General features: G+C 41.3%; 1 protein-coding gene across 16 annotated transcripts in view; it reads right to left on the reverse strand.

The window, feature by feature from the left end:
• The window catches only part of LOC109408324 (cubilin), a 649,214-nt gene that overhangs the window by 85,062 nt on the left and 538,045 nt on the right, over positions 1-26,107 (reverse strand). For 15 of the 16 annotated variants that reach the window (XM_029860374.2, XM_029860373.2, XM_062846950.1 and 12 more), the window contains exon 5: positions 5,554-5,676. The exons of the other annotated variant lie outside the window; for it this stretch is intronic. In XM_029860374.2, coding sequence (XP_029716234.2) covers positions 5,554-5,676 — 123 coding nt within the window. The remainder of the gene's footprint in view (positions 1-5,553; positions 5,677-26,107) is intronic. 16 annotated transcript variants of the gene reach the window in all.

Raw genomic sequence — 26,107 nt, forward strand, 5'->3', positions numbered from 1 at the left:
AGAATGTCTGAATCGAAAATAATCTCAAGCATCCAGATTCCTCAGTCGACAGCTACCTCTTGTATAGTATAAGTGAAACGAGGTGGCTTTAGAGGAGAAGAACGCTGTGCAAGCGGTGATGCTGCAGCTTTGTATCCGGCAGAATAAGGAGCTATACAAGAAGAAGCGAAAGAAACAGACCCGCCTCTACGGGGAGAAAAAAAAACGATCTGGAAGAAGCACACTGCAAAAAGGGAACTATTGTGTAATTCTCAAGAAATACGGAATTGTTACCGGTACCTTAAAATATTCCGCATGGGCTTCGTGGCGTGAGCCGAAATGTTCAGGATGAAAGCCTCCGGATGGAAGAATATGAGGTGATTGAAAGAGGGAAGAAGCACTTCTACGAGCATCTGAATGAGATAATGGAAGAAACACCTTGTCAATACCAAAAAGAATGCCTCCGACAAAGAGCTATCCCATGTCATTTTTTTAACTATAAAATTGAATTTCTGTCTGTCTGTCTGATCCTCATGGATTCGGAAACTACTGAACCGACCGCATATTGGAGTAAACCGTATCGAAACCTGATCATAAGTGGAAAAACTCAAAATAAGTCAATTGGGTTTTCCGTTATGTTTTTGCTAAGTGTATTTATCGTGTAATTGTTTGACAGCTAAGCAGTTTTTATAACTCACAGCGCGTGCAAGTTTTGACCGTACAAAGTGAATAAAATTGATAGTCAATCAATTCAACGATGCTGTTAATGTTGGTTAATGTTGTTATTCTGTTAATTTGAAACCCAAACAAATTGACGTTAAGTTTACATACAATATACTGAAATATTGAAAAAAAAAATTTGATGGAATCCTTTACCGTACATTCAAAAGAAATAAGTTGATTTTCTGGCTGTTTCCGGGAAATCTTCTTTTAGCGTATGATAAAACTATTGTTCCTCTTTCAAATGCAGAAAGAAAACCTTCCGGATGTTTCCGATTTCAAAAGTTGCAAAACTTTGAAAAAAATCTTGATAATTATATTATTATATTATATTAGGCCGCTACAAATATTTATTTCACTTTTTGTCCCACCACTCTTTGGCTGGTCGAGGGGGGGGGGATAAAAATAATAATGCATTTAATCTGAAAAATATTAAAAACTCATCGGATTTCTTAAAGAACTTTTGGCAAAACCCGATATTTTGATAAATATTTTTTTATCTGCCCCCTCAAAATACAAAATCCAGCCTAAAAAATTTGAAGGAGGGGGTAGGCAAAAAGTCAAAAATAAATTTGTATCAGCCTTATTTGCCTAAAACACTATTTGGCCCTCTGAACGTATTTTTGGTGAAAACTTGAATTCAACAGCTTTTAAGCAAAAAAGAAGTTTAAAATCGGTGAACTGGTTCAAAAGCTGTGATTTTTTAAAAAATAGTTTTGAAAAATCTTGATTTCTACAATAATAAAATTGGTCATTCTAATGACGAAATAAAAAAAATATGGGTCTTATTATTTTTGATAAACTACAAAACCACCAAGTACCACGATGTTCGGAGACACACTATATCGATCTTCTATGGAATGGTTGTATTAATTAAAAACAATCTTGTTTAAGTCGGTTAGATTGGTTGTTTCTCACTGCTAGGTGAATTTATTGTTATAAAATTCAATAAAAAACTATGAAATACGTTTCATTACTAATTTGGGTTGCATTTGGGTTGCGAAAATACGTCAAAATAATTTGATCAGTTTTGACGTACTAGGTGCTCCACTGTGGGCCGGTGTGAAATTTTGTGTGTGGGTATTTTTGGGGGCGGGGAAGGTTCTTGGCTTGGTGTGAGACCTCTCCGGTCTCTGCAAAGGGGGGCTTCCATACGGATGACTTTGTGGGGGACATCCTTATAGAACTGCATGACAAAAAATACAGTAGGCAGGCAGTACGACGTTTGCCGAGACAGCTAGTCATCTATAAATAACAAATGAGTTCGTGGGAAGATTTTGGGCCGGGTTTGCCAACTGCTGGATAACGAACCAGATCTGCACCACACATCAGTTCCTTCAAAAGAGCCTTGAACTCCAAACACCAACGCATCCTTGGCCATGTTCATGGAATTCTAGGCGACATACGCCTGTATCTACCGCATGGAGCTATAGGAAATCATGGAAGATAATGACTTCCCCGAAAAGCTAATCGAAACAACTATAGACGAAGTACAAAACTACGTGAAAGTGTAGGCTAAATTGTCCGGTTTATTCGAATCTGTAAGGTAATGGTTCCGAGTCATTTGGCCGAAAGGGTCATTTGGCCGAATGCCGTATGGCCGAAAAATGAATGATGAACTTAGGTGACCATGCCCCCGTTCTCAGCCTCAGTATAACTTGAAAGAACAGCCTATGAGTCAAAGAAGGAAAAATATTTGATAAAATATAGGCAGTTTCAATCAAGGTTGCAACCATTCATTTGCAAAGATTTACATTCATTTGCTATTATCTCAGTTCAGAAGCATGCTATCGAAAAACAATATATGGATGAATTTAACCTTGTAGTTTTATCTGAAAGTTTGCCGAATAACATTGGGGTCGCACACGCATTCCAAAGTCGTGAGCGAGCTGTGAAGGCAACTTTCCACAGCGTGAATGAAATTTACATTCACCGCGTGGAGAGTTGCCTTCACAGCTCGCTCACGACTTTGGTATACGTTTGCGACCCCAATGTTTTCGGCAAACTTTCAGATAAAACTACAAGGTTATATTCATCCATACATTGTGTTTCGATAGCATGCTTCTGAACTGAGATAATAACAAATGAATGTAAATCTTTGCAAATGAATGGTCGCAACCTTGGTTTCAATGCCAACTAAGCCCTGAAAATCAAAACTAAAAAGAATAGCTTATTATTAAAAGAAGGAAATATTTCTGATGATCATATTGGCAATTAGAATCTCGAAAACTTCTTCTGAAATTTTTTGATCACGATTCGGTCAAACGGTATTCGGCCAAATGACCCATTAGGTCAAATGGCATTCGGCCAAATGGCGTTCGGCCAAATGACCCTTTCGGCCAAATGGCGTTCGGCCAAATGGCCGGACACCTAAATTATTGGCCATTGCATGGCTTTTACGAAATTCGGTTCATTTGTTTAATTTGTGGATGCCATGAATCTACCGCCAGAACACCCAGAAAGGTCGGACTGGTGTTGAATGTGTCAAAAACAAAGTTCCTTAGGGTATCGCGCCACTTGGGCGGTGGCTTCTATATTCGTCTGTTTTCCACTATAACTCAGCCAATTTTGAACCAATTGACTTGAAATGTTGTACACGGGTAGATACTATACCTATCTCACCACATTCCAAAAGTTGTGTCAATTGGTTCAAGTTTAACTGAGTTATAGTGGAAAACAGACGAATATAGAAGCCACCGCCCAAGTGGCGCGATTCCCTATATCCCCGTTAGCTTGTCTATATCTAATCTGAATACTTTTAAACATAGACCATGCTCGAGGAGAACGCCGGCTCAACACACGCCGACTGGAAGACGCTGCGGTGAAGAGGACCTACGTCGAAGAACTAGAAAACCATGCTGCGAATATTCCGGAAGGTGGAAGCGTAGAAGACCGCAATCATCGCTAGCAGCGAGTATAATTTGGGTGAGCTATGCAGCCAGAGAATGCAGTGCATCACAGATGATGACCTGGAGAAAGACAGAGGAGCGAAGAAACGACAAAGCCGCGATAGAGCGAGCAAAAACACTGGGAGCCAAAGTCGTAGCCCGTCAGCGCTATTCGGTTCTCGAGAAAGAAGTGAAGCGCTCATGAAAACGGGACAAACGAGCATGGGTGGGCTCTAACCGACGAAGGTGAGAAAGCCACAAGCACCGGTCTCCTCTACGATAATTCACGTCGCCTTAGTGGGACTAAGATGAATGCTACGATGCTCGTGACAGATTCGTCTAGACAGCTATTGACCGACCCGGCTGACCAGGTGAAACGCTGGTTCGAGCACTTTGGAAACCTTTTTCCACGCCACCAACATCTCAGCATGAATCGTCTAGAGTTCAACACATTACCAGTGTCATCACCGAAGCTCCATCAGTGCAGGAGATAGAAACAGCAATCCGTTACATGAAATCTAACAGGGTCGCGGAGGTCGATCGCATATCAGCTGAGATGCTCAAAGCTGACCCCGTAGTATCTGCACGCATAACTGCTGCATCATTTACTCTGCAACATATGGCAAACCGTGTCATTTTCTGAGGACTGGACTGCAATGCGTCTTAGTAAACTCTCCTCCCATGTATGTGATAGTTTGCGGTGCGTCATGTTACTGTGTATTGTTCTTAAAGTTCTCTGCAAAGTGATCCTTTACCGGATACAAGAGAACTCGCAACTTTCCGGCGGCAGCAAACAGGATTCCGTGCCGGACGATCCTGTGTGAACCATATTGTTACGCTCCGTATCATCCTGGAGAAAATCAATGAATTCCAAGGGTCTCTCTACTTGGTGTTCATTGATTCCGAAAATGCTTTTGATCGTCCCAATCACGAACATTTGTGGGGAGCCTATGGGCACAAGGGTGTCCCTGAGAAAATCATCGGCCTCATTGAAGCACAGTACGGGGCATTTTCGTGCAGAGTACGGCACAGCGGTGTCTTGATCAACCTCATCCGGGTCGTTACTGGAGTGAGGCAAGAATGTTTACTATCACAAGAATTCGTTGCGCACAGAGCAAAAAGAGGGCCAAGGAACATGATTAGAATGTGTCGAGTGCTTGATAGAAATCAAAAACATTTTATTCGCCTGGGTTGAAGCTCTTTGAAGCAATGAATATTAAATGATCGCAACTTCGCATTTATTATAATATAAATAAAAGGTTTGAGATTCTAAATCTAAAATGTAAAATTGAAAGCAGATGTGAAATATTTGTGTAAGCTTTACACTACTGTGTATATTACGACTATTACTACAACATAAATAACTACAAAAGCTTTATTATATGATACGATTGATTTTGTTAAGTATATTTTCGATCGGTAAATGAAGTTACGTTTTACAATAATTGTCAATATCTAGTAATTTCAACTACAGTAAAAATATAACTTTCAACTTGTTCTATAAACAATAATTGTCAACTTCAGCTTTAATAACGACTAACTAACATGGACGTGTTCATTGTTTGTTCAAAAAGTGTGCTGGTGTATTCGTAACGGCTAACATTGACAAAACAAAGTTTATCCCGTTCTGTAAAGGGAAGGCATCCGCCTTGTAGCCATATAGATTCTATTTGGTTTGTGATTGACAAAAACATCAACGCCGCTTTGGCAACAACAGTGACAGTGAGAGATGAAATAACAGCGAATAGAGAAGAAGGGGCAACCCGCGTGGGGGTTCGCAAATAAGAAATAGTGTGTGAAAGAACGTGAGCGACAGTTTTCAGCGTTTCTACTGTTTGTTTTTTTTTAAGTGGAGCGGAAGTTTAGATGAGGTTATGGATTATTTTAATCGATTGGTTTTTAGAGGATAAACGTGTGTGTATGTGATTCGAATGTAGCACAAAAATCTATTTCAATTCAAACCTACTTGGTGCTTTGGTAGGTCTGGACAGGGGTTCCAAGTACTGTACCATACGGGTTCGCGAGTCTGAGTACGCGCTGGCAACGGCGACCCCGACCGAAGCGTCTACAATGAAATCGGCAGCCGACGCTGCAGTGTTGCCAGGGTTTGAAAGGTGGTGGTGTGACGACAGTAGATACATGGTTTGTTGTTTTGACGAGGGAGTTTGTGCGAGGTCCCAATTTTATATTCACGTTGGGATATTTCGCATTTGGCGGAGTTTCACGTGCACACGAGTCGAGGAAAGTATGTGTGTGGATGTGTGAAGGTTCGAAAAATCGAGAATACAAAATAGTTGAAAAGAAATAGAAAGAGAAAAAAGAGAAATTTCGAACAATTAGTCAAGTTGCAGCAAAGCGGATGCTTTTTTCATTTGGTGACATTATTGTACACTCGTGGAATGGACGGAAATGTATTGTGAAAGTGGTATGGTACAGATGTGTGATGTTGGAAGATAAATTGCAATCAACGGGTATGGTGATGTCAAACGCAACGATAATCCGGTGTCGTTCCGGTGGAGGATGGCGCTTGGTTTGATGACATGACCGGTTAAAGTTGCCCAAATGGAATGGTTCCATTTTGTATCGTTTAATCCGTTTGTCATCCGAAATTGCTTTTCAACGGGACATGCATTGGAACATGGGATTATTTTATAAAAGCTTTACGGTTTGGATGTATCAGGTGATAACAAAGTATTGAAATTTGTACTGAGAGAAGGTTGTTGTTTGCAGTATTCAATAATTTATTTTTGGCATACCAATATTCAATATTATGCGACTCGCAGAGCATACACAAAAATGTGCAAATTTAGGATGAACTTCCACTGGAACTTTTTGAAATTATTCAATAAGTTGCTTATAATAAATTGATCACTAACTTGAAATATCAATTCAGTCTAACATTTGTCTCATTCAGTTGAAATTGAATATTAGTTTATCAATTCCACAAATGTGTAATAGAATTCAGAGTGCATTTCCCATCCAACCAACAACTACTCCCGCGTGATAATAGTTGTGGACATTACACTAAAACCCTTGCGACCCATTGTTGACCGGCTGCCGTGTAGATAAAACACAAAAAGCACGTCGGTATAGATAAGCTTGTTGCTGGTCAACGGTCCACATCGTGCACCATCATCAGGATCAGAGTTGCATTGCTGTAACAAATGACAGCCATTCATTTCGCCGGAGCGCGATAGTGCCAAAAGACCCGGAATATCCTGTTTCATATAGTTCTATGAATTTTGTGACAAACCCCCGTTTGCGCTCCCTCAACATAACAGATAGGTACACCATCATTTGTCGGAGTAAAAACTGCAACAGCAAACAAAACCGGTTGAAGGCTGAGCTTTGCAACTGAATGGTGAACTGCTGCATGACGGCAGTATATGGGGCTGTCCATAAACCACGTGGTCATTTTTTTGGGACTTCTCAAACCCCCCCCCCCCCCCCCCCGCGTGGTCATTAGTCCATACAATTTTTTTTTCTTCCATACAAAATGGTCATTGGCCGAACCCCCCCCCCCCCCCCCCCTCATGACCACGTGGTTTATGGATAGCCCCTATGTAGCCACCAACATTTCGGGTCAATTCGTAATCCGAAACCGTACCTACACATGCAAATTTGGCGAACGTGAGCTTTCAGTTTTATCATCGCGATGACATGGGCTACATCCGACAATAGTGGTATCGTCACAGACAAATGGTTTCATGGTTTAGTATCTCAATATTTTTGTTTATTTTGTGTTCCTTATTATAACATTTTCAAGCATTATAATTATACTAAAAACATCAGCTTTATGCCAGCAAGACTGTTCATTTACAAAGACCATTTTGTATGGACAAATAAAAAAAAATGTATGGACTAATGACCACGCCGGGGGGGGGGGGGGGGGGGGGGGGGGGGGGAGGGGTGTGGGTTGAAAAGTCCCAAAAAAATGACCACGTGGTTTATGGACAGCCCCTTTCCTTTTACGCATGTGAAAGTACATGTAATTGCCTCTCTTAGAAAGCCAAAATCATCAAACTGTAAGGAACTGTAAGATGGTTTTTATATAGAAACTTACATCCATTTATGTTACTCTTATATGGGATTCATACATATTTCCAACATATCTATTTGACAGTTCATGTCAGCTTGCATTTTTATTGTTATTGTAAGTGTGTGTTAATATAATGAAAGGTTTGTTGTGTATTCTGGATCATTCATGAAGTACGTTACATAAAAACTCACCAACTACAGGTCGGACTCGATTATCCGGAGACTCGATTATCCGGAGACTCGATTATCCGGGATTCGATTATCCGGAATTTTAGACTCGATTATCCGGAGTATTTTTTATTGAGATTTTTTAAATATTTTAATGCAGAAATTCGAAATCGTATATTATTATAATACTGTGCTGACCCGATTTTGGGAGGCCTCGATCGCGTTTTCTTCAGATATTATCGGTTTTCTGATCCGATTGTGTTAGCTTTTGTAACAAGAAAAAATATTTTACATTCGGCATACTATTTTACAATCAATCTTAATATCAGTTCATATATTTTGGAATCATATACAAATTACGTAACAAAAAAATCTCTCGTTCTATTTGAAAAGGGCCAAACAATTTAAAATTCGTTTCAGCGAAAAAAATTATGCTAAATTTGCAACTGTTTTCAAACTATAATTTACGGTATCCTTTGAAAACAGACGCCAATTCAGGAATTTCCCAAACAATGCCTGTAGAGATTCCTTCGGATATTACTGCTGGGATTCCTCTAGAATTTCCAAGGAAAATCCTCCAGACATTTTTAAAATGATGAATTCCCAGTACAGACTTTCAGCACTTGGAAGCATTCAAATAAGATGAATTCTTGGTATCAATTGGTATTCCTCCAAGAATTCCGTATAGAATCCTTCAGTCCGCCTGGGTTTTCTTCAGGAATTACTGCTGCAGATTCTTCCTTACCTTCCTTTACCTTTAATATCACCAGGGTTTCCTCTATAAATTTCCTAAGAGTTATTCTTGCGATTCTTGGAAAGATTTCTCCAAGGATTTTTCTAAAATTTCCTCCAGAATTTTCTATTGGTGGAGCATAAGAAGACTTAAGGACTTTAAGAACTTCCTCCCTAAAGGAGAGGAAGTCCTTAAAGTACGGCTGGAATTTCTTCAAGGATTATTCCAAAAGCTCCTTTTCTTTGAATTTCTGCAGAAACTCGTGGTTGTATTTCTTCTGAGTTTCTTCCAGATATTCCTCAGGATATTTTTAGGGATTTCTCCAGGATCTCCTAGATACCCGAGCAGGAGAGATTAGGTGTAGAATATTGACCTGAGGTATGCAAAACCTAAAACAATAAATGGTGCGTGTTCTATGACTCAATACCTTGTCTTGGTATGATATTTAATTCGTTCCTGCTCGGGTATAAACCTTCAGGATGTTATCCATGGATTCCTCTGGGGATTTTTCAAGAAATTTTTACAGAAATCTTCAATGAATTACAGTAATTTCCGTAGTGATTTAGAAACTTCTTTCAAACTTCTCCAAGGATGCCTCTAGTGATTTTTTCAGAGGCAAATGAAGGAATTCCTTTGAAGATTTCTACAAGGATTCCTTTTACGAGATTGTGACCGTTTTTGTGTTAAGCGTGTTTTTGCGTAATTGACATCACCGCTCTCAGTACTACGTGTGTATCATAGATTTATTGCGCAGAAGCTCTTTCTGGGTTAGAATATTTTGTAATATAATCCGAAAAGGCAACGAAAACGGAACCACTCGTTGATCTGAAATGAGAAATGTTATTTGTATCGTTCATTTTTATTTGCCAAACAATTATGATTTATGATTTAAGCTGTCTACACCTGTTCCACTTCACCTACCGTCTGTTGTCTCCTCTTTGTCTGGACACAATTGGGTTTTTAAATCTAAAACTTATATATTAATTATTTTATTTTATTCAAAAGAGCACCATTTTCTGAGCCACTTATATTTTTTTTCAGAGTGTTCAGAACTTTATTTTGGTACCTAAAATCATTTTTTAAATCACCTTTTCACAGCCGGACAACTGTTTGACCTGCCTACGGCAGAAAACTCCGTAATACAAAAAGAAATTTAAAAAAAAATCACAGCCCTATTCATTAATTTTTTTTTCTTGTTCATCAAAACTGACAAAAAATAACATAAACCACACCCCTTCACCATCCTCAATTAACTGTATTGTTTCCTTTGATAGAATCAGAACCTTCATGGAGTTTAAAATTCACAAAAAGCTATGCCGATTTTGTCAGCCTAAAATACAATCAAGGTCCCACTGTATACAATATTCAAAAGGAACGCATACAACTTACGCAACGCTTTACGAGGAGAGGGGGAATTCAACATAGTGTGACTAGCAATACAATAATTTCAGGGACTCATTAAACCAGTAAGACTAGGAGGAAAGAAAAAATATATAAAATGTGTTACGTAATTTAAGGACGTCCCCTAATTGAAATTTCTGGCTACGTCACTGCTTCATGCATACAAAATAACATAAAGATATATTTTTCCATACGTTTTAAAATTAAAATTTATTAGTTTTTTCGTGATTCGATTATCCGGAGAATTCGATTATCCGGAGTGAAATAAAAATCAATACTCCGGATAATCGAGTCCGACCTGTACTTCTATTTTCTTACTAACTCGCAATGCTCCACGTAGTCCACGAAAAAAAAACGCATAAATTGAAACTTCTTTCGTCGGATCACGATTTAACAGCAGCTTTCTTTGAAGTGTAATAAGATTTATAATTTACTATAACCAATGTAGATATAGATATGTATGGTTAGTGGGGGCAGGATGGGTCACCTAAGAAATGGATCCTTATAACTTTCTGAATATAAATCGCATTTCTCTGTATTCTACCACGACTCTCAGATACACTAGTCAGCTATGATATAAGAGTATAAAAAGGTTATAAAGTTTGAAACCTGCGTCTTGACAAACAATTTTCAAAACTTGACCCATCTTGCCCCACCTCATTTTAACGGGGGCAAGATGGGTCAGCTATAAGAAAACTCGATTTTCCTCCAACAAAAAATACTATATCTTCTAGTTTTTCTCTATACATCTAAGCTTCATAGACGTACAGATTACATGAAGAAAGTGTTGAAACATATCGGTAGATTATTCTCAGAACTAGAAGATTTTTGTTCGGGTAGCCATAAACGGACTTCGAAAACCTATATTTTTTGAAGGAAAATTTAAAAAATATGTTCTTAAATTTTCAGTGCTCTCATCGCTTCGATAATGTAGGTCACAAAATAGCCTTTCCATGAAAAATAAAACTTTTTCAAAAACTATGCAAACATACCGAAAAATTAGAGTGACCCATCTTGCCCCGTCTACACAATACACGTAGTTATATGGAATGTATAGCATAAGGAGTATAACGAAAAAATATTTTATTTTTTTCTGTGCGAGGAACGTATAGAATTTTCAAAACAATATACCACTTTTTTGTGTATCCCCGTCGTTCATCTGGGAAAATTATTGAAAGATTCAAAACTTATATTGTGCGATTGAAAACGGTACTGACCCATCTTGCCCCCTGACCCATCTTGCCCCCACATACCATACTAGTGAGAGCGTTGACAGAATATGTCACGCGCTTGTTTGCAATTTTTTAAGAAATGGCACTTCATTCGCTCTTTTCGTGGACTACGTGGAGCACTTGAGTTAGTAAGACAAAAGAATTAGATGGTAAGTATTAATGTAACGTACTTCACGAATGATCCAAAATGCACCACAAACCTTTCTTTATATTAACACACGCTTACAATAACAATAAAAATGCAAGCTGACATGAAATGTCAAATAAATATGTTGAAAATATATATAAATCCCATATAAGAGTAACATAAATGGATGTAAGTTTCTATACAAAAACCATCTTACAGTTTCTTACAGTTTGATGATTTTGGCTTTCTAAGAGAGGCAATTACATGTACTTTCACATGCGTAAAAGGAAATTTGCATATATTTGCCTATAGCTAAGTTATACAGGGTGTTAGGTTCCTGAGTGCAAACTTTTTAAAGGGTGATAGAGGACCATAAATGGTGAAAAAATTGTTCTACGCATATGGTCAAATCTCAGCCGTTACGTAGTTATTGAACTCTCCATGTTTTTGACTCTTATTGCCTTAACTGGCTATAACTTTAAAATGGTCAAACTTATCGCAGTTTTTTTTACCCTTATTCGAAAGATTTTTGAATTTTCTATCAAATGGCATCTTTCAACCGATTGGTTTAGTTAAATAACTAAGTTTTCTAGAGCAAATAGCTTAAAAGTTGTGTGTTTTAATTTGTTTTTGTCAATTATCTTTGAAAAATGCGTAATAAATTAAAATTCTTTCTTTGGCAAAGTTGTGGCCCCTGTTTTACTCTACAATTCGTTCTTTGACATCAAACTTCTATCTCTTATCGTTTTCTTGCAATTTTGATGTAAACGTCGCATTTAAGATCATAAATTTAAAATCGTCATGGTAAGCACCTTTTTGCGCACTGTGCCGCACATTTAAATCAAAATTGCAATAAAACGATAAGAGTTAGAAGTTTGGCGTCAAAGAACGAATTGTAGAGTGGAATAGAGGCCACGACTTTGCTAAAGAAAGAATTTTAATTTATTACGCATGTTTCAAAGATAATTGACAAAAACAAATTAAAACACGTTATTTTTAGCTATTTTGCTCTAGAAAACTTAGTTATTAAACTAAACCAGTCGATTCAAAGATGCCATTTGATAGAAAATTCAATAATCTTTCGAATAAGGGTAAAAAAATTGCGATAAGTTTGACCATTTTAAAGTTATAGCCAGTTAAGGCAATAAGAGTCAAAAACATGGAGAGTTCAATAACTACGTAACGGTTGAGATTTGACCATATGCGTAGAACAATTTTTTCACCATTTATGGTCCTCTATCGCCCTTTAAAAAGTTTGCACTCATGAACCTAACACCCTGTATATGCTTGAAATATTTTGGGCCATATTTCTACTATAAAAACCGTTATAACTATTTTAATTTTGGAATTAGCGAGATGTCATGTTCCGCAAAGTTGTGTGTTTTACCATTATCTATAACTTTGTAGAAAATGGGAAAATTGTAGAATCAATTTTTAGAAAGTTATTGCGCAAAAACCTTTTTCAAGGGGTCGATGAAAGAAAACGTAACGCAAAAAGTCCCAAAAAAATGACCACGTGGTTTATGGACAGCCCCTTATATCTAATTCGCTATATCGACGGTACGGTATATCGAAGAATACCTGTACAAATCTTTGAATTTTTTTTTTGCAGAAATCCATGATAAATTCCTGTATAAATGCGCATAAAATGCTGATGTAGTGCTAAATAATAGCTTGTAGGCATATGACCTAATCTGCATAAATTATGTAGTTAAAGGGCTTTTATGTATTGCAAATGCTGATGATGAGCTTATTTGCATTGTTATCACCCAGGTAACAATTTAATGCTGTACAAAATTTTTCCTAGTATTTTAAAGCAGCCTTCATTTGAACACATGCTGAGCGCAAGGGATATAATAATTTATTCAAACCCTAAACATATTATTTTGGTGATTTTATTCAACTTTTGGCTGATTTGAAGTTCACTGGAAGCCTGATTTAAGGCTTAATATGCGCTTAACCAGCAATCAATCAAATTTATTTTTTGCGTTACAATCAAAAAACACTTTTGTAACATTATATGTATCTACCATTTGCGGCTTTTTATTTCCAGAAAAGATGTTTAGGAATGTATAAAATAATCTATAGGAAAACTGGGAATTGAACTCGGACCTCCTGATTTACAGTCACTCACATACAATTCTATACGTATCCTCGAGCACGAAAGCATTACTTGTTGTGTCTGAACAATCATGAACATGAGTTGAACTAAGCCTGTATAAAAGCTGAAGAAGTGACGTGAACTTTACAAAAACTTGTTTGGGTCAGTTGTTAAGAATTATTTGATTTGATGAAGCCACACTTGAAATTTCCAAGAGCACAAATCTTGAGAACCGAAAGTCAGTTTGAGTTGAAAAGTTGATCGATTGATTAACTCTTCAGCGCAAATCGACTTCCAGGTTTTCATATTTGTGCCCTTGAAAATTCTGGATGTGGCTTCGTCATATCTTCACCTTAAAGGTTGAACAAGAGATGATTAATTCTACATGTTGGTGTATGGCTTAAAGCTGGTTACACAGATGAATAATATTCTATTCAACTTGATATTCAGACATCTATGTATTGAACAAGGTTGAACCAGCCATACTTCAGACCAATATTCAGCTGTCGTTGTATTCAGCCTCTGACACCATAGACCAGCCAATGTTCAGCTATTACTTTCACTGATCAGCATTCATTGTTACTTGGGCAGCCATGCCATAAAAAACGATATAGCGCAACTCTGATTATTTTGAAACTTTGTGGGTTCGTAGTTCATCGAAAATAATTATAGCCGTATTTTTTTTTTCGTCTTTAGGGTGAGATCAATTTTCAGATAGAGTGGTCTCAAAAATCAAAATCTTCAAAAACTAAAATGTTTCATAAAATCGTTACTTTTGAACCCTGTTGAAACCGTTTCTTAGCAGTCCCGTACTAATAACTCGAAGGTTGTAGGGATCAGCTTTAGCTGTAAAAACGTTAATTTTTACTGATTTTTCCAATTAGAATAACTTGTTACTTACAATTTATCGGTTTCTTTCCGAGTAATCTTCCTTTAGGTGATAATTTCCAATTTTAGATTAAGTAGGAATTTGCTATAATTTAGGTAACAAATTATAGAAATAATTTTATGTAGAATAATTCAATTACAACTTACGTTTAATGCAAGAAATACAATTCAATCCTTGCTAAATTTAGTCCTTCACTTGGTACAAACAGATGTGTTTACAGACCTATTCTTTCACCATCTACTTTCTTTCTATTCAGTCAACATTTGCCATGTCATCATCTCACCTCGCTATTGACACTGACATTCATTCCGACAGTCCTATCTGCCCTATGGTAATTATTGACCATCACGCACCGGGGGGGTACTCTTCGTCACATCCCCCCGCCCGTAAACCATTGTCATTGAATTTCGGTTTACCTCCAGCTTCGACGTCGAGTAACGCCAATTTGACCACCGGCCTCCTTAGGATGCCTCTCGCAGTCTTCACCCAGGCCTGCCGCACCCTTCCATCTTTTCCTTTGACAACTTCCTGAATTCTTCCTCTCACCCACTGGTTTCGAACTGCACCATCCATGATCAACACCAAATCTCCTTTAGTCATCTCCTTCACTTCTTCGAACCATTTCGACCTTCTAGATATTACCGGCAAATACTCTTTTATCCATCTTCTCCATATTCCATCCGACAAATGCTGCACAAACTTCCATCCGCTCCTCAGGGTTGCTTGGTAGTCCGTTGGTAGTACTGGCTGTTGCTTGACTCCGTTTGAGCTCCCCAACAGATAATGATTTGGAGTAAGAGACTCCTGCACGTCCGATTCCAGCGGTATATACGTTAGCGGCCGCGAATTTATCATTGCTTCCGCCTCGATGATGACCGTCTCCAAAACTTCGTCGTCTAGTCTTCGCTGCGCTTCCAGAATACCGCCTATTGCCACTTTCACTGAGCGAACCATACGCTCCCATACTCCTCCCATGTGAGGAGCGCCTGGTGGGTTAAACGACCACCGTGTTGTGGTGTTGGTGAACGTTGACGCCAGATGTTGGTCCAAATCATCCATTTCCTGCTTCAGCTGGTTGCTCGCATCGAGGAAGTTCGTGCCGTTATCGCTAAAGATCTCTGATGGTGCTCCTCGTCGTGACACGAACCTTCTAACCGCCATTACGCAGGACTCCTTCGACAGACTATGTACAACCTCAAGATGCACAGCCCGTATTGTCAAACAGGTGAATAGAGCCACCCATCGCTTAACAACGCTTCGTCCAACTTTCACCAGCACCGGGCCGAAGAAGTCAACTCCAACAAAAGTAAACGGCCTTACATACGGGGTAATTCGCACTTTGGGCAACGGAGCCATAGGGGGCGAGCTAGGAATCGCCCGACGTATCTTACATGGTAGACAATCCTGCGATACCTTGAACACGACTGACCGTAGTTTCGGGATCTCGTAGAGTTGCCGCATCTCATTGACGATCGTCTCACGGTTGCAATGGCGATAACGACGGTGGAAATAGTCAACCAGAAGTAACGTGATTGGATGTTGCCGAGGTAGAACTACCGGATACTTGATGTTAGAAGGGATCCAGTCAGCATACCCAAGACGGCTCCTTGTTCGTATTACGCCTGTTTCATCCATGAACGGCCACAACGTAACGTGCTTGATTTTGGTAATGTGGCATGAACTGCTTCGGGTTTTCCCTTTGACTTGTGCAGCATTTCGGATTCCAACGTAAAACACTCCGTCAGCTACATTCTCTTTCGTTGGCACCTTCCTCCATTCGTCGACATCCGTCATCGATAGAATTTCACCGATCCTAAATCCAACGTATTGGTGATACGCGAATTTGCTCTCTAACGCGTTCGTATAACACTGTATCCTTCTTCAGCCGCCTTTCCAAAGAGCACAATCGTCGAAACGCCATGTTGTAACTGCTTGGAAACCGAGTATTGTCCGCTTTCCACAGCAGCCCAGTTTCGAAGGCTCCGCCGACTCTTCTGGTGGTTGTTTTAAGCAGCATTTTTGACCTCTTGACCTCCTCCGATTCCAGAAGAGTAGTGGGATGCGTTACATCAGTGTTGTCTAGCGTAATGTAGTCACGAACCAGCTGGTTGAGCTCCTGTTCCCGATTGGTCCATCCTCCAAAGTGAAGCCCACATACGACCGTTGACGCTGTCGTTATTGCGCATCCGTAGATGCTCCACCCACTGTTTCAAGGAGTTTCAAGAGAGTTCCAGGTGGTTTCGACAGTTTCCAAAGGCGTACCGGAGGTGTTCCTGGGAGTTCCATAGGGCTTCAGGGGTTTTCAGGGGATCTATAGCCATCTATAGGAGTGTTCCATTGGACTTCAGGAAGTGTTTTATAGAGTTTCAGGGGTTTTCCATGGGGTTTTCAGGTTTTTTTTTATTCTTAATCACTTAACCTAATTTACAGCTCTATTGTCCACTGGGGCACTACGTGAGCAATTTCAATTGACAGCTACACTTACATTTTGTACAGCGCCTAGATTCTATTATACTTTATCGAACTGGTTGCCTTTCTGCTGCTTTCACTTTTTCTACTTTATACCTAGTAGAATGATGAGCACAAGGATGATGATGGATGGTCGTTGTTCGTTTCCAGTCCGATTGGGGGTCCATTATGAGTAGCAGTTCGCTGATGTCCAGGTATCCGGGTTCGTTTGAGCCATGGGGCTCAGAAGAGGGTCAGTGTCAATTGCTCTCGGGGGAAAGCAACTGACGAAAAATTGCAAGTGCCGGGGCTGGGAATCAAACCCATGACCATCCGCATATGAAGCGAACGTGTGACCAACTACGCCACGGGCCCCGGCTATCGGGTTTCAGGGGTGTTCTAGGTAGTAGTATTGGGTGTTCTCCAAGAAGTCTCAGTGGATTTCAAGAGCATTCAATGAGGTTTCAGGATATTTTAAAGGCGTTCCAGGGGTTTTTAGAGGGTTATAGGAGCGGTCTAGGGGAATCTAAGGTGGTTTCATGGACATTTCATGGGGTTTCAAAGGCTTTTCAGTGATGTTCCAGGGGATGTCAGGGGGTTCGGGAGCGCTTCTGAACTAGGGGCTTTCCAGGGTAATTCAGGAGCATTCCAGAGGTTTTCAAGGAATTTCAGGGGCGTTCCAGAACTGTTATAGAGTCTTTGGGAGCTCCAGGGGGCCTTCCAGGAGGTTTCTGTGGCGTTCCATGGTTGTTCCAGAAATGTTCCAGCAAGTTTCATAAGGTTTCAATTTAGTTTCTAGTTTAGTTCCTTCTATATACCCTGATACGTATAACATGAAATTCTGTAAGGCCTTGAATTACCTTTAAATTCCTGGAACTTTTTTGAAAGCCCATTAAATTTCCTTGAACCTCCCGGATACCTCTCCGGAATCTTTCTGAAGCTCCCTGAATAGCCTTGGCACGCCTTGAAACTATTTTGAAACATCTCTAAATCCCCCTTTGCAGCACCAAGAAACCTCCGGGAACCCCTCCAAAACTCTTGCGAATTATTCATGAAACTTGAAATTTAAAATCTAACAAATTTCGACTGCCGGAGTGAACCGTTCAAAAATTACCGAGAATCGGTTAACATTAGGATCAGCTAGTGAAGCTGCAGAATATATATCTAAGAGTGGCATGGGACATTAAACTGCACCTCGTGTTCTGGGTTTAGTCGGAGTGAGAAACATTCCTCGGAACGGACAGGTAGTGCTTCGGTTCTTGGCCAAATACCCAAGTATACTCTTTAGGCGGTTATTGATCGATCTACAGCAATCAACAATAGTGAGGATCCTCAAGTTGAGTGCACCCAAACAGTTGCAGCGGTGGTAGTCAATCTATCGAATATCGAGCGTACAAGATTGTATCGAAGTCTGTATATACATAAGTGACCCGATTTTGTCAGCCCCTTTTCGGAACACATTTTATGCTCTCTTCAAAAACTTAAACAGTTTTTCAAACTTTTTATCCCTCTATGTTCTGCATCTCAGTTGTAGTTTGATGATAAATTGCTTAAAATATAACCGTTACATAATGGGAGCAAAAAGTTTGTCACAAAATGGGGCTGATAAAATCGGGTCCCTACTGTACTTGCTCTGGTGTACGGCCTCTTCGAGAACGATCGTAATCAGGTGGTTGTGAACGGCATTGAACTCGGCGTAGGCGTTGTTGAACTCTTCAGATAAGTCGTCAGCCGTTGTTGGCTAATCTGATTTGGGGTGGCAGGAAGTGCGTTCTCAACTCTCACCAGCTTCAGATTCACGTACTGATGAATGCGACGAAAACTCCTTGAGTGTGTGAGGATGAACGGATGATCTCCAACCATTATCTCGACCGTGCAAAGCAGCGTCGGGTCGATTAATTTCGATCCATGGCGGGCTCTGTTTCGATATACACGTCCTGGTAAGCAACCACGAAGACGTGCTATTCTAAGGGTAAGCGTCGATGGCGTTGATGTTGGCTACTTTTTGGGGGTACTTATCCTAGTAAGGGCACCATACAGACGTATTGGAAGGAGCTAATTTTGAACAGCGATACATGTAATGGTTCAAGAAACACGTTGACTGTATTTCTCGGGATAGTGCGAATAATCAACATCACACTGGTTCTGCTAACGGAATGAATGACCCATAAAAGGTTAAAATCCCTGTCAATAAACAAACAACAACTGGTTCTGCTAATGGTCCACTGCACGAATTTATTCTGGCCTGCTTACTCTCACGCGAAATTTGACGTTTGAGCGGTGTCGGCACCGCTCAAACGTCAAATTCCGCGTGAGAGTAAGCAGGCCAGCATAAATTCGTGCAGTGGACCATAACTTCTATTTACTTTATTAATTTTCACTACACTATGTTGGAATCCCAGCGCACGGTCTCACAAGCGAACAGCGGTGAGCGGTGAAACCCGTCCCGGGATATTCGTGATTCATCAAATTAATTACACTCTACGATTGCGTTATCGACAACATCTATTTACAAACAGTGAGTAGTACAAACAACAAAACAATCAACACAATTCAGCAATATGCTTCGTCGCTACTTATACACATACACACTCAGACAAATCTCATCAGTCATCATCATTCATCGTCATTATAATTCTGGTACCAGGGGGCTGTCACTACTTTACTCCAACACTCCTTCTTAGTGCAGCCCCTGTATTCTTACCAAATCACCGATTCCTATAACGTCTTCTCTGCCCGTGTAGCAGCCGGCTTAGAATAGCACTACGGACCACCTGTTCCGGGGGTAAAAGTCCACCAAACAGGTAACCCCAATCCAAGGTGTCAGGCGACCCGTGCTGAGGGATGAATGGTTGAGGTTTAAAAGATGCTCGATCTTTAACGGAGCCCGTAGCGTGGGTAGATCGCCTTTTTGGGTTGCGTTGCGGTGATAGATCTACCAAACCGAAATCCAGTGTCGTCCTATTTTTCAATTTTGGAATATGTGTTCTTGTAATTCAAGGAGTTATAGCATTTAGTCCTACTACTGGTGTTTTGGTGACTTCCAGTTTTTGAATAAAACTAAGTTTACCAACTTTATTTTGCATATAGTTAAAAACCTCACCATTTGAGGCTAAACTCAATGCAAAGGAAATCAAATTGGGTTAGGGATCCATGTATGTACTAACTCTTCGAAAACTGGAAAGTGTTAGTACGCAAGGAACATACTAGAATCCTTATTACTGAACACATGTTCCATTATTGGAATGATATTGCTGCTAATGTTAAAACCCGGGTCCTAAACTTCCTACTGGGGAGAATTTAAGGGCCCATATAGCCGAGGCGGTAAACGCACGGGTATTCAGCATGACCATGCTGAGGGTGACGGGTTCGATTCCCGGTCGGCCCAGGATCTTTTCGTAAAGGAAATTTCCTTGACTTCCTTGGGCATAGAGTATCTTCGTGCCTGCCACACGATATACACATGCAAAATGGTCATTGGCAGAGGAAGCTCTCAGTTAATAACTGTGGATGTGCTCATAGAACACTAAGCTGAGAAGCAGGCTTTGTCCCTGTGAGGACGTTACGCCAAGAAGAGGAGAGAGAGGAGAGGTGGGGAGAATTTAGCAGTAAAACAAGGGTGATGCTAGGTTTCCGATGCATGGCCAATATCAGTACTCTTGTTTTGTTTTCTAAGAAAACAAAACAAAAACTGTATCAAAATCGATACTTTATTGCCCCTCAATGGCAATTGAGTAATGCGACATGCACTACACTAAGGATACGGGTAATGTCACAATAGATCTAAAAACTGGTCGCAGTGACAAACCCGAACAGGAAAAAAAAAACGTCTCCTCCTGGCTCAAAGCGCCGTCCTACCTACTGCCTCAAGTACAGACCTCCACGAGCTCCCATGGGATCTACTGGGACTCCAGCATACAAAAAGAGGCCAAAGCCGAAGAGAATTTCTTATTGCTTCTGCTTTTATACTTTTTTTGGTGGAAGCTTTTGGGAAAATGCTTTTTGGCTTCCGAGAAGAAAACTTTCCAGATGCTGGAAGGAAGCTTTTTCTGTTTCTGGGTTGAAGATCTTGAGTAATATTAAATTATTGGAGAAAACTTCTCGAGCTTCTGGAAGAAGCTTCTTCAGCTTCTGAATGGAAGCGCTTCCTGCTTATTGGAGTAAGTTTCTTCATTTTCTAGGGAAAGCTTTTGCAAGTTCTGGGACGAAGATTAGCTACTGAGGAAAAGCTTCTCCTGGTTTTAGAAATAGGCTCTTCCAGATTGTGGACGAAAGCTCCAGCTTCTGGGGAAAAGCTTTTCTTGATTCTGGAGCAAAACTTTTATAACTTCAAAAGGAACGCATTTTCAGCTTTTGGGAGGAGGTTTTTTGGACTTCTAAATGGAAGCTTTTCCTGCCCTAGAAAGTTTTTTCAGCTTTTATCAAAAGGGTTTACTTCATGATCAGCGCCACCATCAACTGAATCTCATTGTGCATATGAATGAACGATCCGTTATGGTAATGCCGCTCAGAAAGCACTGGTCTCGAGTGGAGCACCCACACTCAATGATTCAAAGTGATTTCGTGCAGACGACAGTGAAATTTAATTATGGCTTAAACATTTAAATACATACCACCAGAGCAAAACAGCGAGAACGATACGCATAAAATTATAGTTACCCTCTTCCGAATGAAGCAAATCAGACACCGACTACCATCCATGAACGTTGTGTGTACTGGCGTGGCTACGCCACAATTAACGATGGTATTTAAATTCCAACTGGCTTTCCAGAAATTTCATATTGCTGTCCGGAACAGAAGTTATCCAGCATATGGAAGTTTACCTCGAAAAGGCGTCACACAATGTCGCGTTGCGATGATGAAGCTCTTGTCTTGACAGGACAGTCTCACATCTAGATGGCGCCACCCGCTTCCTGGTGCAACTTTTACAGGAACTTTTCCATTAGGCGACTGACCACCCTGATGACGACGTCGAGTGCGACTCGCATACGACCTAATTATGCAAATGGATCTAACAAAAGTTCCACAAATTGAAGCACCCAGCTGCGGGATCCGCTCGGCTCGCATCCCAAGGTACACAAAACATCTAATCGTAAATTATGCACACGGTTTAGCATACTTTTCGGCGTGGGTCACCGGATAAAATGACACTAGGCGCTTCGTCGTCCGGCGATGGTGAATCAACATTCAACGCAAAGAAGCTTAGTCGCGCTAATTCGATGCCGTTGTGACAGCAGCGCCAGCAGCCGTGTCGTGCGGATTCCTGGAACAACGGTGGGATGATTTTGACACCGGTTGGTCAGGGGTTGCTGAACTAGATGCGACAAGAGGGTTAATTAAACGGCATCACACTTCGTGCGAAACAGGTTCTGACCGTAACCTCAGCCAATTGGAAAATGGAGATGGAATGGAATCAAATACTCACGAGGTGGGTTTTGAGGCTTTAGCTCCCATTCCCTACCAGATAACAGGGTTTAGCGGGTTAACATTATTTGCAGGATCAACAATCAATTTGTAGGATTAACGTGTATATTTATTTAAAAAATGCTCTGAAGTCCAGTAAAGCTTTTTTTTTGAGCTGAAAAGCTTCTCTCATAATCAAGGAAAGCTCCCCCTGAAGCTGGAAAAGTTTCTTCAAAAAAGTGGAAAAGTCTCTTCCAGTAGTTGTCAAGCTTTATTCGAGACTACTGTAAAGCTTCTTCAAGAAGCGAGAAAGCTTTACAATCTTTACAATGGCACCGTCCAAGAACCCAGTCAAGCTTCGTATAAGGAAGCTGGACACTTTTGTATGCTACCGGTCGTTTCCAAAAAGATAAACATTAAAAAAACCGGAAAGGTATGCTTTCCCAGAAACTGGCAAAGCTTCAAATCAGAAGCCTGTTAAACAACTATGTCATTCAGCATGATGAACATCTAGAATGTATCACATTTTGGAACAGCAAACGTGACCGAATATTTGTCAAACATTCTTGCATTCATGGTCCAAACTTTAAATGAACCAACATTACCAATTTGGAATCACCACTACTCACATCCATACAATCCCACAACCTCCACAAGTCAAAGTTACTAGCTATCCTTAATTATGCTGGTCGGAAGATTTCACTCCCACGCCCCCGACATGGATACATCATCTTCTCCATGCTTCCAGTCCCAGAGAACCGCACACAAATTGTTCCTTTTCTGTTTTCTGTTCCGAAAAAGTTCATTAATTTGGCACTCGGTAAAGTTTCCCTGGGGACCAGGACCGGCTCTCGCTCACATGCTTGCTCCTGTAACGTGTTCCAGCTTCCGATGTTTCCATCTATGTGCTCGGCCCGGTTTTAAGCATCGCAAAACGATTATTGCGAAACTTTTACTCCGGCCGGAGGCTTTGCGCTGGATAAGTTTTCGTGTGCCGTACTCGGTCGCCAGTTCTGATACCGGAAAACGACTAGCTAGGTGGAACGTTTATCGAGTGTACCGTCGGTTGAGGTAATGTTGGTCAAAGGGGTAAGTGTCAAAGTAATATTACTGAAATTTCAACCAAACGAGGAGAAAATCCGTCGCCAATTCAATACACGCCGACTAAAAGACGCTCCGGTGAAAAGGTCCTTCGTCGAAGAGCTGGAGAACCGTGCTGCGGATATTCCGAAAAGTGGAAGCATAGAAGATCGATGGAGCGCCATCAAGAACGCCTTCATCGTCACCGGCGAGAATAATTTGGGTGAGCTGGATGACACCTGGAGGAAATAAGAGAAGTGAAGGAACGCCAAAGCAGCGATAGAGCGAGCGAAAACACGAGGAACCAAAGCCGTTGCCCGCCAGCGCTATTCGGCTCTCGAGAAAGAAGTGACGCACTCATGTGTGCGGGACAAAAGAGCCGACGAAGTCGCGAAAGCCCTGAGAAAATTTGTGGAGCCTCGTAGCCGTGCGGTTAGAGTCACCATGCTTCTAATCGCACCATGCTATGGGGTGAGGGTTCGATTCCCGCTCCGGGCGATGAAACATTTCATGAGAATAGTTTCTTCTCCTTATCCACTGGTGCATGCTCCGTGTGTCCCTTGTCTAATGTTATGTTTCATTCAGTCTGTACAGCCTATGGCTGAAGACGGTGTCCGCGTCTTTTTCAAAAAATCATCGGCCTCATTGAAGCACAGTACAGGGCATTTTCGTGCAAAGTATTGCAAAACGGTATCTTGTCCGACCCTATCCGGGTCATTGCTGGAGTGAGGCAAGAATGTATACTATCACCGATATTGTTCCTCATCGTAATCCACGAGGTCCTGGTAGGTGCGGTTGATGGTCAACCAAATCGTGGGTTGCTGTGGTAGCCCATTACAATGGAGCACCTAGATGACTTCGAACTGGCTGATGTCGCTGCTCTCCTAGCTCAACGGCGCCCTGATATTCAGAGCAAGCTCGATGATCTTGCCAATCGCTCCTCAGCGGCAGGTCTTACCAGCAACGTCAACAAGACCAAATCGTTGGATGTAAATACGGTCAACCTTTCCAGTTTTACGGTAGCTGGGCAAACAGTGGAGAATGTGAAAGGCTTCCAATATCTTGGTAGCCAAAAGGCGGCCGATGGTTGTACCAAGATCAGCATAGGTCCACGGATCAAGAATGTGAGGGCTGCTTTAGCGAGTTTAGGAAATGTATAAAAAAAAACAACGTGAACGTGAAATTTGTGCTACTGTACGCCAGTGAAACCTGCTGTGTATCAGTGGAGAACATTCAACGACTGGAAGTCTTTATTAATAGATGTCTGCGGTATATAATTCGTGCATGGTGGCCTCACAATTGGATCTCCAACGTGGAACTCCATCGGCGATGTCATCAAAAGCCGATAGCGACGTAAATTCAGGAGCGAAAGTGGAGGTTGGTCGGCCACGCTCTACGCAGGGGCGGAAACGAAATCTGCATGCAAGCGTTAGATTGGAACCCAGATGGACATCACAGTAGAGGCAGACCCAGAAGGTTATGGTGGCGCCTCAATAAGGGAATAAAGGATGTCGACAGAAATTCGACCTGCCCATAGGTCAAGGCGATGCTCGCGAGTATCATCCGTGAGTTCCGGTACGATCCGAACCAAAATGTCACATTTGTGCAGATGGTACGTCGCTTATGAGGATTTGTTCGCCAAAGACGCAGTTCGAATCCTACGATGAAGCCAAGGTCAGTTTGCTGATACGGAAGCTAGGCCCATCGGAACACGAGAGGTACACCAGCTAGATCCTCCCGTAGAGTCCCATCGAGATCAGGTTCGACGACACGGTGAGTAAGTTGAAGAGCTTATTCGGGACACCATGCGGCGATCAGGACGAAGTTGCTCAAATTTTGGACGAGTGTCAGCGGCTTCTCAACATCAAGCACGATACGGCGATGGTCGCGTCAGCGTCTTCGTCGGCAGGAATGCAAGCAGTGCTGAAGCAGTATGGAAAGCGGAAATTCCATTCCGGAAATGGATCACCACGGTCAAGATTCAACCATCCGAAGAGTGCCGGTTCAGCAAACGCCTTGTTTGAACTGCGGTGCTATGCACTACTCCAGAGACTGTCCATTCAAGAACAACCGGCGCAAGGAATGTGGTCAAACCGGTCACAAGGACGGATACTGCTCCAGCGTGAAAAAAATCAAGTCTCCCAGCAAGCGGTACACAGGAAAGCAGGCGAACCTTGAAGTGATTCCTAGTAGCTTCCGGATGTGTTGCCTACACCATCTCCACCGAGGTCATCCGGGCGCTGTCGTGGCCCAAATCAACGCACCCGTGGCAGCGGGTTCACATCGATTACGCTGGGCCAATCGAGGGAGAATACGTAACAATCATATTGATCGACGAAGATCTTGATGAGTCAAGAAAATGATGATGCTCTTCTGCCAAAGCTTGAGCATTTTTATGTGGCGTTCGGTTGGCAGAATTGTGACGTGAAAATGGACCTGTATGTTTGATACCCTCACAAAACTGTGGTTTAGGGGATAGCAATTGTAATTACCTTTTCAAAGCAATTTTAGTACCTTGAATTGAATTCAATTGCTGATTCTTGAGGCGGAAGTCGTGATACTTCGTCGGAACGACTAGAAGGTTGCCAAACATCGCAGCATGAAGATGGTGGTTCAGCGGTTGATGAGCTGGGATTCGCCAGCGAGATAGAAGAAGTCGGCGCCCATATAGCCGAGGGCCCATATAGCCGAGGCGGTAAACGCACGGGTATTCAGTATGACCATGCTGAGGGTGACGGGTTCGATTCCCGGTCGGTCCAGGATCTTTTCGTAAAGGAAATTTCCTTGACTTCCTTGGGCATAGAGTATCTTCGTGCCTGCCACACGATATACACATGCAAAATGGTCATTGGCAGAGGAAGCTCTCAGTTAATAAATGTGGAAGTGCTCATAGATCACTA

This window comes from Aedes albopictus, chromosome 1, assembly GCF_035046485.1.
Source record: "Aedes albopictus strain Foshan chromosome 1, AalbF5, whole genome shotgun sequence".
Lineage (NCBI taxonomy): Eukaryota > Metazoa > Arthropoda > Insecta > Diptera > Culicidae > Aedes > Aedes albopictus.